The following is a 20,111-nucleotide window of genomic DNA, read 5'->3' as shown; positions in this document are numbered from 1 at the left end:
AACTGCATGAAATATTATTAACTTTGATGCACAGAAAGGGATTAAAGATCAGAGAGATGAAGTAACTGGCCCAAAGACACACAGTAAGACTTAGGTCCCAACAGAAGTCTGTCCACCCCTGAAATCTAGCGCTAGTCCCCTCTGCCCCCGTGTGCACTTGAATACTTTCCCTCTTTTGGAGAGAAGGAGAGCATCTGTTTTCCAAGCCACTGAGCTGGGTAGGGCAGACCTTGCAAAGGCAAAGCAGGTTCAGGAACTCAGAAGTGTAAGGGAGTGTTCTGGTTTGGAAAAGTACAAATAGCTCTACGTGCCAGGAAATAGTAAACTGATAAAAAAAAGATACTTTATATGATCTTAGCCAAAAGGCTGGAATGTGACACCTGCCAGGAAATAAAGCGAGAAGGAGACAAGACCAGACTATGAGGCTTGTATCCTATGCAGAGGGGCATGGAGCGTCAAGGATGGGATGGAGGAGAGGGGTCTTACCTGTCTGCCCCTGTCTTCAGCGTGGGTTGGAAAAGGATAGGATGTAAGCCTGTCCATTCAGGTGGACACTTGCCTGGTGATGGGGGAGGGGCAGCACCCTCAGAGAGAAACAATGGCAACTCGGTGGCTTTGTCCTCTGGAGGCCCTTTCCAGCCTGATCAGAGGTCTTACAGAGAACACACTTGCCTCCAGAAGATACCCCTGGGGAAGGGCTTCCAGTATGCCTGAGACTGGTCTTCAAAGAGAGCAGCTTCTCAAGGTAGTGACCCAGGTCATGGGCAGCAGCACAGAGATGGGCAGCTGTGTGATGCCTTCCTTGATAGGAGCCCTGCAGGTATCAGAAGGTACTCAGTCACTGTCCCAGTATAAAAAGATCACACAGGAATGTTGACTCTGCCCTCAGGGAATTTTCAGGCCAATCCCACGTTCTGCGCTAGAGGGTACCGCCCATGCTGGCAGGTGACCTCAGCACTGTGTGGAAGACTTAGGGGAAAAAACTGCCATCAAGGTTTACAGAAGTATTTAGAATAGAGCTAAGAGATAGGCTTAGAATGAACTATACCTGAATTTAGGGTCTTCTTTGCCATTGCTTAGCTGTGTGACTTGGGTGAGTTCCTTAACCTGTCTGAGCCTTGGCTTCCTTTTTGAAAGAGGAATCATAGCAAGTACCTAGAAAGCTACTTGGCACAGAGCTGATGGGTGCCGCTCACAGCACAGTCAGTGAGTGGGTGTAGGGATTGTTTCTTCCTGCCTCTGGGCAGAGCCTCCTTAGGTAGCCTATCTTCTGATGTGTCCAGAGCTCACTGAGTCAGGAGTAAATTTACTCACGCAGAATTTTGCAGATGTGGCTTACCTGCCAAGCAATGTGGTGGGCACGATCGTGATGAGAGGCTGACAGTTGGGCAGAGAATGCAAACAGGTACTTATAATACAATGTGCTAAGATGCTGTCATAGAGATTCGTTCATGTCTTCCTAAAGGATGCTTACTGGACACCTGCCATGTGGCAGGCACCTGCTGGGCCAGGCAGATAGAGCTCTATGGCTTCTATGGAGCACATGTGCAGTGAGAGACAGGCACTGACTGGGGAGTTACAGAGGAATTGTGGGTGATGAAACATTCCAGGGTGCTATGGGATCCTGAATATAATAGTGGCAGGGGTGGGAGCATGGTAGGGGCTGACCCGCCTTAAGGGTCTGGAAGGCGTCCATGAGGAAGTTACATTTAACCAGAAACCCCAAGTCAGAAAGGGGCAGGGGTCTATCTATATACACAGGGTGTAGCAAAGGGAATCATGGAAGGCTCCCAGGAGGTGGTGACATTTGAGCAGGCTTTGTGGGCCTCTCTGGTTACAGGCTGCTGTGGCCCAGGGATGTTATGTGGATGCCCCACCCCTAGGCAAGTCAAGAACTCTCTGTGGGCCAGCCCCACCCCAGACTCTATGCCACCTCCCCATATTACACATCTCCCAGCTCCCTGTCCTTGGAACCTCCCAACATGTAGACTGCTGGCTGCCCTCCAGAGCAGCCCGTGCCTGAGGCTTGGGCAGCCAAGGGGCACCTAACAGAGAAAGCAAAACTGCCAAGAAGGAGGGGTTTGGGGACCAAAAGGCCCTCATCCGGAACTTCAGGATAAGCAGATCATCTTTGGAACTGGTGCTGTATAGCCACCAGGAGGCCATCAAAAACTGGAAAAAAAAAAATAGATATAGCATTTTAAATTCCTGTGAACCCTTTTAGAATAAAAATGATGAAGCCGCAGGTCTGGTTGGCTGGAGGGACGTGGTTAATGGGCTTTGGGGGAATAGTCACTGATGGAGGCAGCTGCTCTGAGCTCCAGCTCACCCTTTTATTTGCTTTGTTTCACCCCAGAACACACCGGTGGGGACGCCCATTTTCATTGTGAACGCCACGGACCCTGACCTGGGCGCAGGCGGCAGCGTCCTCTACTCCTTCCAGCCCCCCTCCCAGTTCTTTGCCATCGACAGCGCACGCGGCATCGTCACAGTGATCCGGGAGCTGGACTACGAGACCACGCAGGCCTACCAGCTCACCGTCAACGCCACGGTGAGTCCCTGTGCCAGGGGCCCAGGCAGCCAGGTGTCAGCCTCCTACCTTCAGAGAAGGCACAGGATGTCAGCCTCCTTTCCTGCTAAGCAAGGCTTATAATGGTGTTGCTGATGATCATAACAATAACAACAGCTGATGTTCCTGAGGGTTCGTGCTATGTCCCTGGTGCTGTGGGGAGCACTCGAATGGATTGTCTCCTTTAAACCTCACAACAATGCTATGGCCCATTTTACAGATGAGGAAACCGAGGCACAGGAGCAATTCAGCGATTTGCTCACAGACTCCAGCACTTGCACTGGTAACCCTGTGGGTCATTCCTAGTGCAGGATGTCCTCTCGTTCTGAGACACAAGGCAGAGGTGTCAGCCCAGCTGTGTCCTGACACCACCCAGCATGCAGGAATCAGAGAGTCCAGGCATCCTGGCCACTGCGCTAGAGCGGTGATTCTTACACAGAAGGGAACACCCATCTGTGCCAAGCACTGTGCTTGGGTCCTGGGAATTCCAAGATGAATTAGTCAGGAGAGGGACGTTCAAGAGGAATAATTATCCTGTTTTATAGCTGACACTGTTGAGACACAACCTGAGGAGTGGTGGGCAGCAAGAACCCAAGCCTGGGTTGTCCAGGGCCCCGTGGTCAGGAGTCTCCAAATCTCCAGAACATCATAGCTGCGCGGCCTCTGTCACCAGCGGTTGTGGAGGGGCTGGAGGACAGGCAGGCCACGGCCTCAGTAGGGTTCTTTCCTTGCACGTCCCTCTTCCCCTCCTGGCCACGGCCTCCAAGCGCAGCTGGAGCCTTTAGCTGGCAGCAGGGTGAGAGCTGGCCTATTGGTCCTTAGACTTCTGTTTCCAAAGCTTAGGCCAACTGTTAAATCATAGGAGTCCCTGTTGAGCCTCTGGGACTCATTAGCCTGACCCACAGCATCCACCACCTGGCCCGGGTCACTGCAGGGGGGGCTGCAGCAGCTCTGTGGGCTCTACTTGGCAGATCACAGAGCTCAGGTCCCAGGAGAAGACACACTGCATTGGGGCCAGGGGCCAGTTTGAAATATGAGGTTCCCTCAGGATTGGACAAGATCCAGAGAGGCCCCCCAAACCAGGAAATGCACACTTTTTCTTTCATATCTGGTCCAGGGACCCTGGGGAGGCCACTGCAGATGATACTCCTGTTCTTGCCTTCTCCCCTGGTTAAGTATTGGTTGCCTGGGAGGACATGTGTGCTGCTATTTGTGAAACTGACATCTGGGATCAAGGGGACTTGTAAGACTGGAATCCACTTTTGGGGCACATTTGTATCCTTCCGCACACCCTGGCACACTCAAGGTGTTGGCCCTCCCACCACTCTCCATTTGCTTACACTGGGGCCCAGAAATGCACAGATGCATGTTCTCTTTTTCACTGTGAACTTGTCCCTGTGGGATATTTTCCATCTGCAGTGAAAATGGCTTCAGGCTGGGCCAGTGGCGAAAAGAGCAGAGCCAGGCATAGGCACGAATCTGGGTGGCCGGGCCTGTTGAGAGGCCTGGACTCAAGTTGGGATAGTGAATGTGGTTAAATTGCCATCAATCTTCCAGCGACCGGGCCTTGAAGCTGAGGAACAGGAGGGGCCCTGGAATGAACTCCCTTAGGTCTTGGTGGTTCCCCCACCTGATGCACAAGTCCCTCTCAGGGCTGGCACCGTGCCCTTGGCCACTGGGCATCTCCCCAAGATTCTCCCATGTGGCATCGCAGGGAGCATGTGGGTCCCCAGCCTCCGCTGGGTGGGTGGTGGGTGGGAAAACGTGCGACTCCCCTGGGAACAAGTTGCTGAGACCTGTTGGTGCCAGAGTGACAGCTGGAAGCCTGGCCAGGTGCCTGCCTGCCAGATGTGCCCACTGCCATCCCCTTTCCCCAGCCATGGAGTCCAGGGTGGGCTGTATGGAGGCATCTGTGGCAGAGGCAGGGCTGCAGCCATAGGCGTGGGACAGGAAGGGCAGTTGCCAGACTGGACAAAGCCAGCTGCCCACAGAAGCCAGTAAGAGCAAATCATAACCATTGGCATCTCCAGCCCCAGAGGTCAAGGGCCTTCCTGACGGGCCTCCCGCTCTGGCCCAGTCTGCCTGATGCCCATCCCGGTCCCTAGATGAGAGCTCTCACCACTCTCTAGGGTGGTCCCCGAGCCTGGGCTGTGGGCCCCATCATCCTGGAGGCTGGGACGCTGTCTCTACTGTGGTTTGGAAGGACACAGCTCCTCCTGCCTCCAGACTCTCCTCTACCTTGCTGCAGCCATGACCCATCCTCAAAGCCTCTCCTCCTTCTTCCTGGCTGCCCCCGAGGACTCTTTAGGACAACCAGCCCTTTCTTCTCCTTGAAGGCTCAGCATCTGTCTCTGGAGGTCAGGAGCAGGCACTGAGCTTGTAATGTGGGGACTGCCTTGCATCGTTCACATCATCCCAAACAGACCAAGGGAGATCTAACCTAAGGACAGTCACTTCTCCAGTCCCAGAGCAGAGAATTTACAAGGCCTAGAGTCCATAGAAGGCAATGGCACCCCACTCCAGTACTCTTGCCTGGAAAATCCCATGGACGGAGGAGCCTCGTAGGCTGCAGTCTATGGGGTCACTAAGAGTCGAACACGACTGAGTGACTTCACTTTCACTTTTCACTTTCATGCATTGGAGAAGGAAATGGCAACCCAGTCCAGTGTTTTTGCCTGGAGAATCCCAGGGACTGGGGAGCCTGGTAGGCTGCCATCTCTGGGGTCGCAGAGAGTCAGACACAACTGAAGCGACTTAGCAGCAGCAGCAGCAGAGTCCATAGAGGTCATTCCCGCGAGTCCCTTCATCTCACAGAAGAGGAAGTCGAAACTCCAAAAGAGGAGATAACTTATTTGAGGTGACTTAGCAAGTCAGCAACTGGGCTGAGGTTAGGGCCTCAGATCAAGACAGATCAAGTCAAAACGACTTGAGTTGAATCCTGGCTACACACTTATCAGCTGCGTGACTCACAGCAAGTTATTTAACCTCTCTGAGTCTGTTGAACTGAAATAAAAGGCACCCCACCAAAGCGAATGAGGTGTCTAGCACAGTGCCTGGTGTATAATCTATTCAGCACGTAGTTTCTGTTCTTCTTGGCTATTCTTATTCAGTAGCAGCAACTATTTCACATTTAGGATAATAGAAGATGGGTTTGGCTTTTCTTTTTTGGTGAGCTTTTATGGGACTACATTTCCAACTATGAGGGTTTAAACATTGCCTGCTTGGCCACATGGCCTGCATGGCCTCTCAAAATTCCTTCCCAGAGTCCCCCAAATGTCACAGGCCCCAGAGCTCCCCCTACTGCTTCTACCAGCAAAATTGCTTGACCAGTCAACCTAGAGTGCAGGGCAGGGATGCAGGGCCCAGACTAGCCCCCTCTGCGGTCAAAGGGCTTTTCTTCTGAGGAACTCTCCCATCCTAGTCAATCCCTTTGTTGTCCCTGGAAGAGAGGGTGCAGGAGGAAGGCATGGAGGGAGCAGTGGCCCCCAGGCTGAATCCAGAGAAGGGGCTAATGGCAGCACCATTCCTTTATCCCAAGGCAGTCACCCCGCCCACCAGAGGTCACACTGGTCAAGCCTGGGGGCGGGGGGCAGAGATGCGGCTCTGCCCCGGCCCTGCTCTGTGACAGAGGATACGCCACCTTCCACTGGGCCTTGGGGGCCCTGTTTGTGTTTTCCTGCACAGGTCAGAGATCACTGAGGGTTCTTAGAGTTCCTGAGCTCTGTGTGCTGATGTCCTTCCGTGTGGGAGTGTAGAAGCACGTGTGTACGTGTGTGCACACGTTTGTGCACATGGGTGTTGTGCATGTGTGTCCATGTGTGTCCTCGTCCATATCACTTAACCTAAGCTGATGTATTCTTTGTCCTTCTAAGGATCAAGATAAGACCAGGCCTCTGTCTACCCTGGCCAACTTGGCCATCATCATCACAGACGTCCAGGACATGGACCCCATCTTCATCAACCTGCCTTACAGCACCAACATCTACGAGCATTCTCCTCCGGTAAGACCCTCCCCGGCCCTTGTGAGATGTCCCTCTGCACTCTCGGTGGGCATGGAGGCCCTGTTTGGTGGGATGGGCTCCTTGGTGTTTCTGACTCCCATGTGCCTGGCAGTGATGGGTGTCCCAGTGCAGTGAAAACCCACCCCCCTCATACACCCCACCTCCTCGCTCTTTCACTTCATCCCCAGAGCTCTCCAAGGGACAGAGAGAAGGGACTGGCTAGTACAAGTGAAGGGCAGCAGTTCAGAAAGCTTCATGTGGGGTGATGGGCAATGGGGATGCCCATGGAAAATCCAGCCTGAGCTGGAGAGTGAATTTGAACTCAGCCAGGCTCACCAAAATATCATTGGGGCTCAGCCACACCCCCTCGTGGGTCGGCTGGTCAATCCACCTCTCTTGGCCAGCCAACACTGCCCAAGATGGTGGCCTCTTACTATCTGCCCCACGGACCCTCTCAGGCTTGGCTCCTCCCTGAGAACTCACAGCTCCTTCTGCCCCTTCTAACTGCCCAGACTTTGGGTTTCTCAAAGCCATGTGTTCAAGAGAGGTACCTGGCTGGCCGTGGTCTGATTTTGTGCCATGTCACAAGGTCACAGGTTGCCAGCCAGCCTGTAGATTGACTGCCCATGGGCCCTGTGTCCACTGTGGTCCAGTCAACTGTGAGACAAAGCATGCTGCCCCTAGGCAGGGCTCTGGGTGGGCGGCTTTGCTCAGTTGTGGGCCAAGCAGGCAGTGCCCTGCATCCCACTTCCGGTAGCCGTCCGTGCTTATGTGTGGACTAGAATAGAATACCCGCACTGGGCTGATGAATTAGGAAAGGTGGCTCCTCTGGGCAGACACAACCCCTGAACGTGCAGGGGAGCAGCTCTATGGAAAGAAAACTGCGCCTCTCCTTCTATAGGAACTCAGTGTGCTTAGGGGAAGGAAACAGCTTTGAGAGCAAAGCGGGGTGCCCACCTGATCATGTGGCTATTCAGGACCCCACCTACATGTCTGCACAGCTCACCGGTTTGGGTGCAAGTGAGAGGCAGGCTTCCCTGACCAGATGGCAGGCTGGGCTCCTGGACCACCGCAGGCTAGGAAGCCTGCTCCCAAGTTTGGTACTGTGGTCTCTCCTGCCTGTTGGCCTCTTCCAAGCACCATGCTGCAGGCTCCAGGTGTGAGAGGGTAGCCACTTCCTTCTTGGGGCTACTTGCGGGCTGGAGGGTCTGACGAGCAAGGTGGCCTCCTGTTGCCGGTGTCAGAAGCTGCTTTGAGAGTAGAGGGGGACATCTAAATGTCCCCACTCCAACCCTTTCTTTCTGAGTGGTCCATGGACAGCAGGAGTTTAGACTTCTGAGACTGAACTCCGCCTCCCCCAAACCTCTTTGCCAGTAAGCCCACGCACGCTCAGCCTGACCTTTTAGGTGGGGTGGGTCCTTCCACCTGTCCTCAGCCTCTGCTGTCCCTTCCTAGAGCTCGGTGCTCCTGCTCGGTGCACTCACTGTTGGCTTCTCTCCCGGCCTGTGAGAATAGTGTAGCAGGAATGGGCTCTGCTGTGGGCATAGCACACCATGGGTGCTCAGGAGGTAATTGTGGAATGGATGAAGGCATGAATAAATGAACGAACAAGTGCTCACTACTCAGGCCAGCTCTCTTACTGTCCTGTCATCCTCATCACATCTGGTGACTGCTCTACTCAGCCATCCGAAACCCACCCATCTGTTGGTTCCCAGCTCACTGACGACCTTCCTTAGAATTCTTTTCCTGGCTTCATCCTCACCAGCCCACCAGGCAAAGCCATCTCTCCCTCCTCATCTCTGCTGGAGTTCCCTGGTCCTTAGGCTGTGTGATTCCCCTCTCAATTGTAGCCACATCTGTAACATTCGCTGATGTGTAAGTGGGTTACTTTGAGGCTTCTGGTCATCAGGGTGGTTGAGTCTTTGGGTCTCAAACCAGGGCCTCCCAGGGCTTTGTGCCCAGGGTTGAATGCAGGAAAGACAGGCAGAGCCAACTTGTAGATTGAAGTGAGGATGGGACGGTGGCCCAGCAGCTGGAGGATCTCAGAACAGGTCCCTGTACTACCATGCGCTTGCTTGGCCAGATCACACAACATCCAGACCTCTTCCTCCTTGTCTCAATAGGGCCTCCTTGGGCTGGTGGTTTTAGGAACTAGAGCGCCTAGTCGTCCAGCGTCAGCAGATATTAGAATGCGGGGGTTTTGTGTTTGGATTGGGTTGGGAGGTCCTAGCTTCAGCCTCATCTCAGAGTCTCAGTGGTCAGCAAGAAGGGTGTTGGGGTGAGTGTCCTCTGAGACCCTTCAGTTTGTCTCGCCTTTCCCAGCATCCCTGTATTGTAGCAGAGTAATACTAAATCAAACTATTACTACAGGTGTTTTTTTTTTCAGATCTGCAGCTTTCTGAGTCCGCCTGGCCATTCATTCTGTTTTTCATTCGTTTACTCATCCTCTAGACGTTTATGAAGCCCCTGCGCTGTGCAGCGTCTTGTGCTAAGCCAGCCCCTCTCCTTCCCCGAAGATTCCACAAGCCCCTGCTAGGATGACTCCTCAGGACAGGCAAACAGGCCCTTGCTCCCCTTGGCCTCCACCCTCCTCGTGCTCAGTTTCTTGGCATCTGATATGGTTCTTTCTCAGGATGAGGGACCTTGATATCTCTTTCGGAGAAGGCAATGGCACCCCACTCCAGTACTCTTGCCTGGAAAATCACATGGACGGAGGAGCCTGGTAGGCTGCAGTCCATGGGGTCGATAAGAGTCGGACACAGCTGAGCGGCTTCACTTTCACTTTTCACTTTCATGCATCGGAGATATCTCTTTGCTTTGATGGTTGTTCCTTTGGCTCCACGAGGCCAGTAAAGTCCATGTCGGGGGGGCTCCCAAAGATCAGATCTGAATCCCGCCTTTTGTGTGGTGACCAGGCTCGGGCAAGCCAGACAAGGAAGTGAGTTGTGGGGTTCGGTCTCTCCCAGCACCCACAGAATCACCTCCGTGTCCACACACCTCTGCTCTTCCTCCCTGCCTCCAGACTTGAAAGTTTACCTCGCCTCTTGTGCAGTTTCCCATACCCTAAGCCTGATTTTTCCGGGCTTCTAATCGGTTTCCATGCCTTGATCCAGGCCTTCCATGTCCCTTTACAGTGTGGAAGCCTGATTTAATGCAGCACTTCGCAGGCTGGGCCAGGGCTGAGGAGCACGAAGGCCTGATTAGTCCTCCGGGGCCAGAGGCCCCAGGCGTCCCCCATCCCCAGCCCTGCCTCTGTTGGCCCGGGGGCCTGTGTCCAGACCCTTGCCCACTCCCCCCACTCCCCCTCTTTATCTGCGGCTCCCAGCATGTATGCCTCCCTCTATCAGTGTATCAGGCCAGCATGCCTCATCTAAAGTGTATATATTACCTAATAAAATCCTTCTTATTTGGGATTATTGCATCAAATTTTAATTTCCTCACTCGAGCAGCAGCATGTCAGCCTGCCCGTCAGTGAAGGACCGATAGAAGGTGAAAAGAGCGGATAAAGTGCACAAATTACTGCCAGCCGATGCCTATCAGCCCTTTGACTGGAATTGACTGGAATTAAGGACTGAGAAATAGGATTTTCTGCCTCAGAATCTGCTGTGGCAGCTCTTGTCGGAAGTCCCCTTCAGCCCCCTCCGTTCTCCTCCCCACCAAGGGCGCCTCCCACTCCCCAGGCAAACTGCAGGTTGGCCTTTCAAGTCCTTAATCCTGTCATGGAAAGGGGGCGGGGCTGGGCCAGCAGAGAAAGAGGCGGACAGCCCCCACCGCCAAGGCTCCAGCTTCAGCCACTCTCCTGGCCAGCTTGTTTGTAAAGAGGCAGCCACAGAAGGGAGGGTCGTGTTCCTTCTAGAGGAATCCCTGCTCCTCTCGACTCTGTCCCGACTTCACTACTGGCACCCAAACCTCAGAGGCAGGAGCTGCCTGGCAACCCAACCCTACTCACCAGAGCTTGGGACTTTAAGCAAATCCCTGAACCCTTAAGCCACAATTTCTCCACATGTACCCTCACTATGAGGACAAAACGGAGGACCCATGCGGGGGCCCAGCACAGTGCTTGGCGCACAGTAGGTCCTCAACTAATGCTAGGTCTCCCTGTGAGATCCTAGCTGTTCTCTCTATAGAATGGCCAGGAAGCACCTTACCTCCAGCATAGGGTTGATTAACCTGGGTCCTGGGAAGTCTGCATTTGCTGAAATTGTTTGGAACATCACATTGTGGGCATTGTCTGGGAAGAGGTGTCTTAGCTTTCGTCAGAAGCACATGGAGGTCCCAGGCCCCAGAGAATAGTGACAGTCACTTTTATAGCTTTTTCTACACACCTGGTGCTGTTCCAAGTGCTCCCTGCATCAACTTGCTGAGGTGTGGGGACTGTTTTATACCCATTTCATACACTGGGAAAACCAGGCGGTGAAAGGTTAAGTAACTCAATCAAAGGGTTCACACCCTGGCAGTGTAACCACAGAGTCAGACCCTTAACCCCCTTGCTGTACTGATCTTCCCACAATACGGAGTTGGGACCCCACAGGCCTGTGTACCTTTAGCCTCTCTGTGGGAAGGCGGGGCCTCCTCTTTGCACTGGGGGTTCTTATGAAGGGAAGAAGCTCCATAGCCAGGTGGGCCCATCTCTAGCCTTTGGGGCCATCTGTTCTCCTGGTCATACTCTGGTGCTTCTTGAACTGGAGTCCCTCTCTGGAGAGCCAGCCAGCCAGAGTGCCCCCTTGTAGAGGGGCCCAGGGCAGGCACGTCTCCATCTCCTCATCTTAGGAAGTAAGTTTCAGTATATTGAAAATATAATCACTGAAACTCTGAAACAAGAGCTGTGGGCTCCCAGGAGCCCCCATTCCTCTCTGTTAATTCCTTCTCATAACATCTCCCGTCTTTGTGGCTGCACTTGTATTAAAAGCTCAGGGTTTTATTAAAAATGGATTTATTTATCCAAAAAGAGATGAAACCCAAACTTGTCAGGAGCCTTTCAGAGCTCATGTTGTAGACACTCAGGCATAGCTCTTCCAGGGGTGAGCCAGCCTCCCTGCTCGCTGGTCCTGGGCTCGCTGCTGGACCCCTGAGTCCCAGTCCACCCAGGGGGACTCCAGGCCACCCAGCTCGGGGCTGCCCATGGGGAGATGCTCACAAGGCTCTGAAAACTGAGGGCTCCCTGGCCGCCAGCTCCCCTATCTGCACAGGCCAGCATTGGCCCCCCCTTTACTAAGTGCTGCTGAGGCTCACTGTGCTGGACCCAACCAGCCACACCAGGCCCTGGCTGTTCGCCTGTGGGCATGCAGCTGTCCCCTCAAGGCTTACTATTTGCTTTTTTGTTATTATGTGATTTTTGGCTGTGTAGAGTGGCATGCAGGGTCTTAGTTCCCTGACCAGGGGTTGAACCCATACCCTCTGCAGTGAAAGCATGGAGTCTCAACAGCTGGACCACCAGGGAAGACCAAGGTTTATTGTTTAATGACAGTCTGGAATGTTGCTTTGGTAGGCACTGGGCCCAGTTGACCTGGCAGTCCAAGCCCTGCCCTCAGCAGGCCCAGGGCAGCCAGAGAACCCTCAATGCTGGAGCACCCAGCGTGGGTGTGAAGCCATGGGCTATGGTCAGATGGGCTATGAAGCCCTTTCTGGTAGCTAGAGCCTCAGATCAGAGTCCCATGCTCTCAGGACCTCCTCCTGGGGACATATCCAGGAGGTTTAAGAGGTGACACCAGGAAAAACATACCCCCTAAAGGATTCCCCTGGAGTGACGGGGGAGCCCTTTGTGTAGACCCTTCAGATGTAATGCAATGAATACTTCCCAAATGACCTTCCATGGACTGCTAGGTCCAGGGCTATCAAGATGTTACATGAAAAGAGCCTGTCTTCAGCTCAGAAAGCCTGGGAGAGCAAAGGTTGATGGATGTCTTTATCACTTTGCTACTTTGGGGAGCCTTTACCACATTAAAGCAGGTTGTGCATCTGCAAGGGGGGGGTGGGGGGTATATGTTTCCCCACGTTTGACATGAACTAATACTTATGTTAATACTTGTGGCCCATAGCCAAAACTTGCATAAATTACAGTTATCATTATTATATTTATCATATAACCTGTTACAGAGGCAGCATTGTCTGGTGAGCAAGAGCATTTTGGAGCTAAAGTACCTGAAATCGAATCCTGGCTTCACCATTCACTCCTTGCAGTGGGACCTTGTAAAGGCCACTTACCTCATGGCCCTCAGTTTCCTCATCTATAGAATGGAGCTGTCTCCTGGAGTAGCTGTGAGGGTGAAATGAGTTAAGGCGTAAAAGGTGCTTGCAGCGGCACCAGGCACAGAGCCAGTGCTGGAGAAGGAGCCCTGCTGCCGTGGGTGCCTCACACTCTCTCGTACAGCTCAGGTTCTCAGAACCTACTTCAGGAGATACACCCTTAATGGCATCTTTCTCTGACTTTGTGACAGTCTGTTCCCCACCCTCCCTCCCACCCCGACCCAGGGGAATCTAGACAGAGCTGCCATGAGGGTTGGGGTTGAGGGGAAAGGTATGAAAGGAAGGAGTCAGGCCTGCTCTCTACGCAGCCTCAGACTCTGGGTTGCGACCTTTTCTCTGCAGTAGACGTTTCCTCTGCAACATTCTCACCTTCCTTCAGCCAAACCTGGGGGTGTTCCGGATTGCCGCATAGCCAGGCTCAGGAGAGGTGGGGGCAACAGCTCTGTGTGGGTAGCACTGCCCCAGGAGGGTAAAATGGCAGATGCCCCTCCTGTGTCCTGACAGCAAGACCAGGAGGAGTCGGGGAGGCATCGTGCCCCCCAGGGCACTCCCTCCGGGGCAGAGTCCTGCATGTCCGGAGCCAGCCTCTCTCCATAGGAGAAGGTGCTCAGATGGGGGTAGAGGGTGCAGCCTGCAGGCTTCAGTCTCTAGCTGATGAATGGCCAATGCTTGAGAGTCTCCATGGCTATTAGAGACCTTCATCAGACATACAAATGCCAGGGCTGGTATCTCCCTAGGCATTGGGTACAGGGCGGTCCTACTTTCCCTCCCTCAGCTGTGGGACCTACAGGCTGGGCCAGAAGCTAGGCAGACAGGGCTGGTATGATAGGGCCTCCAGAGTGGACTGAAGGTTTCCCCAGGCGAGGGGCGACTCAGCAAGTGGTGGTGGTGAAATTAGGATCCAGTTGTTCATATGTTCATTTATTCAGTGAATCAACCAGCCGGTTGGTATTTGTGCGGGCTAAGTCGCTTCAGTCATGCCCAACTCTTTGCAACCCTATAAACTGTAGTCTGCCAGGCTCCTCTGTCCAAGGGATTCTCCAGGCAAGCATGCTGGAGTAGGTTGCCATGCCCTCCTCCAGAGGATCTTCCCAACCCAGGGATCGAACCCGTGTCTCTTATGTCTCCTGCATTGGCAGGTGGCTTCTATACCACTGGCACCATGTGGGAAGCCCATTGGTATTTGAATGTGTCCATTATATGCCAGCATCTCTTCCTAGAGAGTCTTATACCTCCACATCCCTGCCAGGGCTGTGTCTTTTGCCTGAAGCACGTTCCTTTTTGTTTTCTCTCTCTGGCAAGCTATTCACTCTTCATGCTTGTGTGTATGCTTAATAGCTCAATTGTGTCCAACTCTTTGCGACCCCATGGACTACAGCTCGCCAGGCTCCTCTGTCCATGGGGCTTCTCCCAGCAAGAATACTGGAGTGGGTTGCCATGCCCTCCTTCAGGGGATTTTCCTGACCCAGGGATTGAACCCAGGTCTCCTGCATTGCAGGTGAATACTTTACTGTCTGAGCCATCAGGGAAGCCCAAGAATACTGGAGTGGGTAGGCTACCTCTTCTCCAGGGGTTCCTCCTGACCCAGGAATCAAACTAGGGGTCTCCTGCATTACAGGCAGATTCTTTACGAGCTGAGCTACCAGGGAAACCCCACTCCTTATGACCCATCCTGAATGTCGCTGTTTGTACAGCTCTTTCCTCCTGGTGGACTTCTATACTTTGGGGTACATTTATGCCTCCAGGAAACCCCGTGTCTGTATAGCAGTGTCTGTCCATATATCCTTGACCCCTTACCACAGATTGTGTGCTCCTCAAAATCAGGGGCATTCAGGTATTCCAAATCAGGTATTCCAGCCCTGGGGGCTTCTCCCCAGGTGCTGTGGGGAGAATGAACGGGGTGGAGGATGGAGCCATGGGAGACAGGAGCTGCTGGTAGCAATGCTGGGTGGGGCATGGTTCAGAGGACCGTGGTGGTCATCCCTAGAGACACCCACTTTCAGGATTTATGATGCTTTCATTCACAGAACAGTTCACCCTTGATGTTGTTCTTTACTCAGGTCCTAGTGAAAACAACGTCCCAGGATTTTGTGTTATTCATTTTAAGACTGGGGCAAACTGAGGCCAGAGGAGCGCAGCAAACTCCTGAGGTCACACAGCAACCTGATGAGTTCAAGATAGAGACCAGATCTCTTGTCCTGCGGCTGGTTGCTCTTCTATCAGTTCTTCCCTGGGTGGTTCATCCGAATGAAGGGAGATGGGGAACGGAAGAGGGAGTGAGCATCAGCAAGGTTGGGTCTCTCCAGTGGACACTGAGGTGTTTGCCTGGGGCCTCAGTGTGTATCCCAGGAATGATAGGGGCAGCTAAGGTCTCTGTACTCGGCCCCTACTTCCTAGACTGACCTGAGGTCCCCAGGAGGAGGGAAGCTGTGGGTGTCAGGACAGCTACAAGAAGAACAGCACCCTGGGGCCTGGCCTGCCAAACTCAAGTTCTTTCTCTTTCCCACCCAGGGCACGACAGTGCGAATTATCACTGCCATTGACCAGGATAAAGGACGTCCCCGGGGAATTGGCTACACTATCGTCTCAGGTAAGGCCTGGGGTGCCCTAATGCCCCACCCCTACTCAAGAAGAGCCACTCTAGGAGTGTCAGGCTCTGTGGGTGTGTGGGACAGTGGCCTGAGGGGACCTGTCCCCAGGGACAGCCCAGGCCAGAGGACTCAGGAAGGAGCTGCCTAGATGAAGGAGGGAGGAGCAGGGGAGGAGAGGAGGAGTTCACGACAGAGGCTCGAGTGTGGGGGGCCGCTTGGGTGATGGTGGGGACAGGAGTGTGCATTGCTCTCCGAGGTCTCCAGTGTCTGTGCACTCTGGGGCTCTGAGCCCAGGTTATTGGTGATTCTTGTCTAACCTGCTGCAGTACGCTGGGTTTTTCTTTGTTTGTCATTACTTACTTGGTGAAAAGATGGCAGTTTTTATGTCATTTTAGAACTAATTCAGCTGCAACTTTGGCTGATTTCATGCTCTCTTCACATTTCTGACCATTAGACAGTCACGTTTATCTGGAATGTTGCAGGGAGGCATGTGAGCCCTCCTTTCCCACCTAGGCTCTTGGTTGAGCAGAGCAGTGATGAGTGCAGAGAAAGTTCTGGTTGGTGGGACCCCTGACTCCACATCCCTGCCTAGAGACTAACAAAGCAGCAGCTCCCTGGCCGTCTTGGGTCTGGGTGGCTTTGGAGCATGGGGGCTGGTGAGAGGTGCAGGAGAAACTGCTCACTCATTCACGTCTGGATCAATCTGTCGCTATTCTCCCACCCCACCCTGGCCTCCCTGCCCAGCCTGCTGGTGAGTGAAACGCGAGCCTGGTGCATCTGCGGGGGTGGGGGCGCTGTCTCAAGGCCAACCCTATTGCCCCTCCCTACCACACTGCCAAGAGAGTAGACTTGGCATTTAGGGGCATTTTCTCCCTAAAGCTCAAGACACCAATGTGCAGTGATCACGAATGTGGATGGAGTCTCCTGAGCATACTATCCAGGGGTGGATCTCCATACCTCAGTTTCTCATCCATAATATGGGAGCAGTAAGAATGCCTACCTCGGGTGGTTCAAAACTCAGAAGGCTTATTGTATGTAAAGGCCTTAATAAATGTATCTAAGGTATTGATACTTTGTAAGTGTTAACTGTTATCAGTGTGCATGCGTGCATGCTTAGTTGCTCAGTTGTGCCTGACTCTTTGTGACCCCATGGACCGTCACCCTCCAGGCTCCTCTGTCCATAGGATTCTCTAGGCACAAATGCTGGAGTGGGTAGCCATTCCCTTCTCCAGGGGATCTTCCTGACCCAGGGATCAAACCCAGATCTCCTGCCTTGCAGGCAGATTCTTTTCCATCTGAGCCACCAGGGTCATCCAATAACACCTTCAGGATGCTGAGGGTTAGGTGGTGGGAGGGAGACCAGCCACATCCTTGGGAATGCAGGAAATCGGGAACGGTGGGCTCTCTGTGACCTGCAGCTTCTAGCACAACTGTTAACTGTGCTTCTAAGCTCACGGGACCCTAAGACCCAGGGTGAATGTCAGACCAGCTCATGTGGTGAGCGGCAGCAACAGCAGTGTGGGTTTGGGCCTGTGTTCCCCCACCCCTCTTCCTCCCCATTCTCATGCCCAGCACAGGGCTCCACAAGAGTAAAGTCTAATTTGTACCTGTAGAGTGGATGAATGGATGGATGGATAAATGAATTAATGTATGTTACTCTAAGGTAATGGGTTTTCAAATTCCATTTTGCCCAAGAATCACTTGGGAGCTCCTACCAAAAATGCTGAGTCCTTGGCATCCATGAAGGTTCTGATGCTATAGGACTAGGGTGAAGCCCAGGAAAGGTCCTTTCTCCTTGAGCCCCAGAAGCAGCTGGTCCTCAGGCCAGGATATGGGAAAGGAGGTCCTAGGGAGGAAGCCATTCTGTAAGAAGGCAGTGTCCTCTTGGGAATTAGTGGACTTGCTCTTGGTAGGCAAAGAGGGGAGGCCCGTGCTGGTGCTGGTCTCCTTCATGAGTTTGTCAAATTGGGAAGCAAAACAAGTGCCTCCCAGTAACAAGGGGCTTGTGCTGGAGATCTGAGTGAACACCAGTGAGCCCCAGGGCTGATGGAGTTGGGGGCCTAGTATAAGCTGGCAGCAAGAAGGGGGCACCTGGCTGGGTAGGGGATTGTCTCCTCTTCTCATTATCTCTGGGTTGGTTCTAGACATACTCCCAGACAGGAGTTGGGGGCAGAGAGTCAGGACCTGGCCCAAGGTCATGGACAGCTAGGAATTCCTCTCTGATAACAGATGACCATCCTCCAAGGCATTGGTCTATTTCCAGTCTGTGCTGGGTGCCAAGCCACCAGCCCCAGAACCTCAGGCCCTCTATAACAGAGATGGGCCCAGCCACCCCTTTCCCCTGGAGCAGGAGGCTGGAAGGCAGAGCTGCTGAGGCTTTGGTATCTGGATGGTGCTCTGGAGCTTAGAGTCTGGGGACAATTGCCTGCAGCAGCATCCTGTGAGATTTCTAGGGACACACTTTCTCAGGCCAGGTTTCTAAGTGCAAAAAACAGGATAAGAAGGGAAACCCAGGATATGAAAGTAGAGGTAGGGGATGCATGCCAAGGTGGGTGCAGGAGGCAGAAATTTCTGGAAAACCTCGAGCACTTAGCGTAGCTTTATAGGATTCCCAGAACAGATGTGCCTTGAGGGCTTTTAGAAAGGATGACAAACGGGTTTTCTCTTACCTGCCAGCTTTGATTGATTGGTAATGGCTGCCTGAAGGGGACCAGGAAGTCAAACAGGTTCAGTGCGGTCTTCAATTGGCAGAGTCTGCAGTGGGTGTGGAAATGGAGGGGACCGCACTGGGGCAGCTGTCTGCCACCCTTGGTGGGATAGCACTTGGACCATGTTCGCAGGGTAGCCATGATGGTCCTCACTATAATGGGTGTTTGGCACCAGCAACCCCAGATCCTTTCCAGACAGTTTCAGGAAAGGGCAGTCCTCTTTCTGCCCTTCCTATGCTGAGCACCTGGCTTCCCTCCCTGCCCTTCTCCCCAGGCCTGGGCTGGCATGGACCCCTGCGAGCCAGCCTCAGCCCAAGTCTGGGCAGGCAAACAGGCAACAGGGCACACTGCCCAGGAGAGCAGTGGACAGAGGCTAAGATTTGACCTCGTCTACTTCCCTCAGCTAATCAGTGTAGACACTACTGCAAAGAACATTGTCTGCTGGGGGTCTGGCCTCTCGTGCCCTCCTTTCCAGTGGTGTTAAGGCCTGGGTGGCTTGGCCAGTGCCTGTTTGGCTTGAAACGGAAGAAGGGATGCCCTGCCAGTGTCCCTTCCCGCTGACTGCCCCACACTGACCCTGAGTGCCTGGTGGGAGCCTGCTCCAGCTCAGGTGCTCTGGAATCATTTTCATTTGAAAGAAAGGACTGAGGGCCTCAGGGCCTCCCAGAGCCAGGTGCAAGTCCTGAGGGCACTGTGGGCTACCCAGTCTCTGGGCACCTTAGGAGCCTGGGCAGATAGTCCATCTCAGACACAGGCCCAAGCCCACAGTGACGCATGGCACACGGTTAACCTGCCCAGCTCCCCGAGGCCCTGTCCCCTCCAGGCTGTTTATCAGCCCTGCAGCTGGGGGGATTTATGTCCACACACCAGTGCTTTCCCCATTACTAATGACCCCTCTGTTTTGCCAAGAACAGAGAGGCCTTCAGAGGTAAGTTATGGCTCCATTGCCATCAATTTGTTCTCAGCCTCTTGTGGCCAAACTACGACCGAGGAATGACAAGGCTGTTTCCCATAGAGGATCTGGCACGGGCCCCGTGCTCCCTCAGCCTGTGCCTGCCCTGCCACTCACCAAGGGCATCACTTCCTCCAGCGTCTGACCTCCAGAGCTCTGCGGGCTCCTGTCCCCAGTGGTCAGCCTCACCTGTGGTCTGAGCAGACACCCTTCCCTGCCAGATGGACATAGTCCTGCTTCAAGGGGTGGCTGCCCCCCTGCCCAGCAGAGCACAGGACTAGGAGCCCAGAATTGTCAGTTTGAGGCCCAGCAGTGCCACCTGCAGCAGGGCGTTCAAGCAAGGCATTTGGCCGTCTTAGCCCCATATCCTCATCTGTGGAACAGAGATGACAACTCCCATGGCAGATAAGACGATGCCAGAGAGACCCTAAAGGACCATAAAATATTAAACATTATTAATTGTTGAAGAAAGTTCAGGACCAGGGGTTCTTGGGACTCTCACTCATTTCCTCCTTCATTCATTTAAGTATAGAGAAGTAAGTGATTGAGCGTGCAGGCTTTAGGGCCATGTTCAGGGTGGTGACCACTAGCTGAGCTGGTCAGTACGGTTGTCTTGAAATGTACAGAGCTCTTGAAATGCAGCTGGTCTGATTTGAGATGCGCTGTAAACACGCAGGGTTTTGAAGACGTAGGTTGAAAAATAGATTGTAGAATATCTCAATAATGCCTTACATAGATGTGTTAAAATGGTATATTCAATATACTGGGTTAAAGATAACATATTATTAAAAGTAATTTTACCAATTTTTTTTAATGTGGCTACTAGGGAATTTCAAATAGCAGCTGTGGCTTGCATTCTGTTTCTGTGGGCAGCCCTTTCCGGAGGTAGACCGCCTTAGCTTGCCTTCTGCTGCGTGTGTAACCTTCTGGGCATCAGTTTTCCACTCTGTGAAGTGGAGGTAATTATAACCCAGGTCTCACAGGGATGCTACGTCGTGTACGTACTTAGCAGATCACCTAAATGTGTAGTCAGTGCTCAACACA

The 20,111-nt window shown here is 53.2% G+C and overlaps 1 protein-coding gene across 1 annotated transcript in view; it reads left to right on the top strand.

The window, feature by feature from the left end:
• CDH23 (cadherin related 23) overlaps positions 1-20,111 on the top strand; it is a 388,322-nt gene that overhangs the window by 124,303 nt on the left and 243,908 nt on the right. Inside the window, exons 6-8 of the mRNA XM_068981694.1 lie at positions 2,357-2,551; positions 6,442-6,570; positions 15,328-15,406. Of these exons, the coding sequence (XP_068837795.1) occupies positions 2,357-2,551; positions 6,442-6,570; positions 15,328-15,406 (403 nt within the window). The remainder of the gene's footprint in view (positions 1-2,356; positions 2,552-6,441; positions 6,571-15,327; positions 15,407-20,111) is intronic.

This window comes from Capricornis sumatraensis, chromosome 10 (genome assembly GCF_032405125.1).
Source record: "Capricornis sumatraensis isolate serow.1 chromosome 10, serow.2, whole genome shotgun sequence".
In the NCBI taxonomy this organism is placed as follows: domain Eukaryota; kingdom Metazoa; phylum Chordata; class Mammalia; order Artiodactyla; family Bovidae; genus Capricornis; species Capricornis sumatraensis.
Note: the sequence above shows the minus strand (reverse complement) of the source record. Positions and strands in the feature narration are given on the sequence as shown.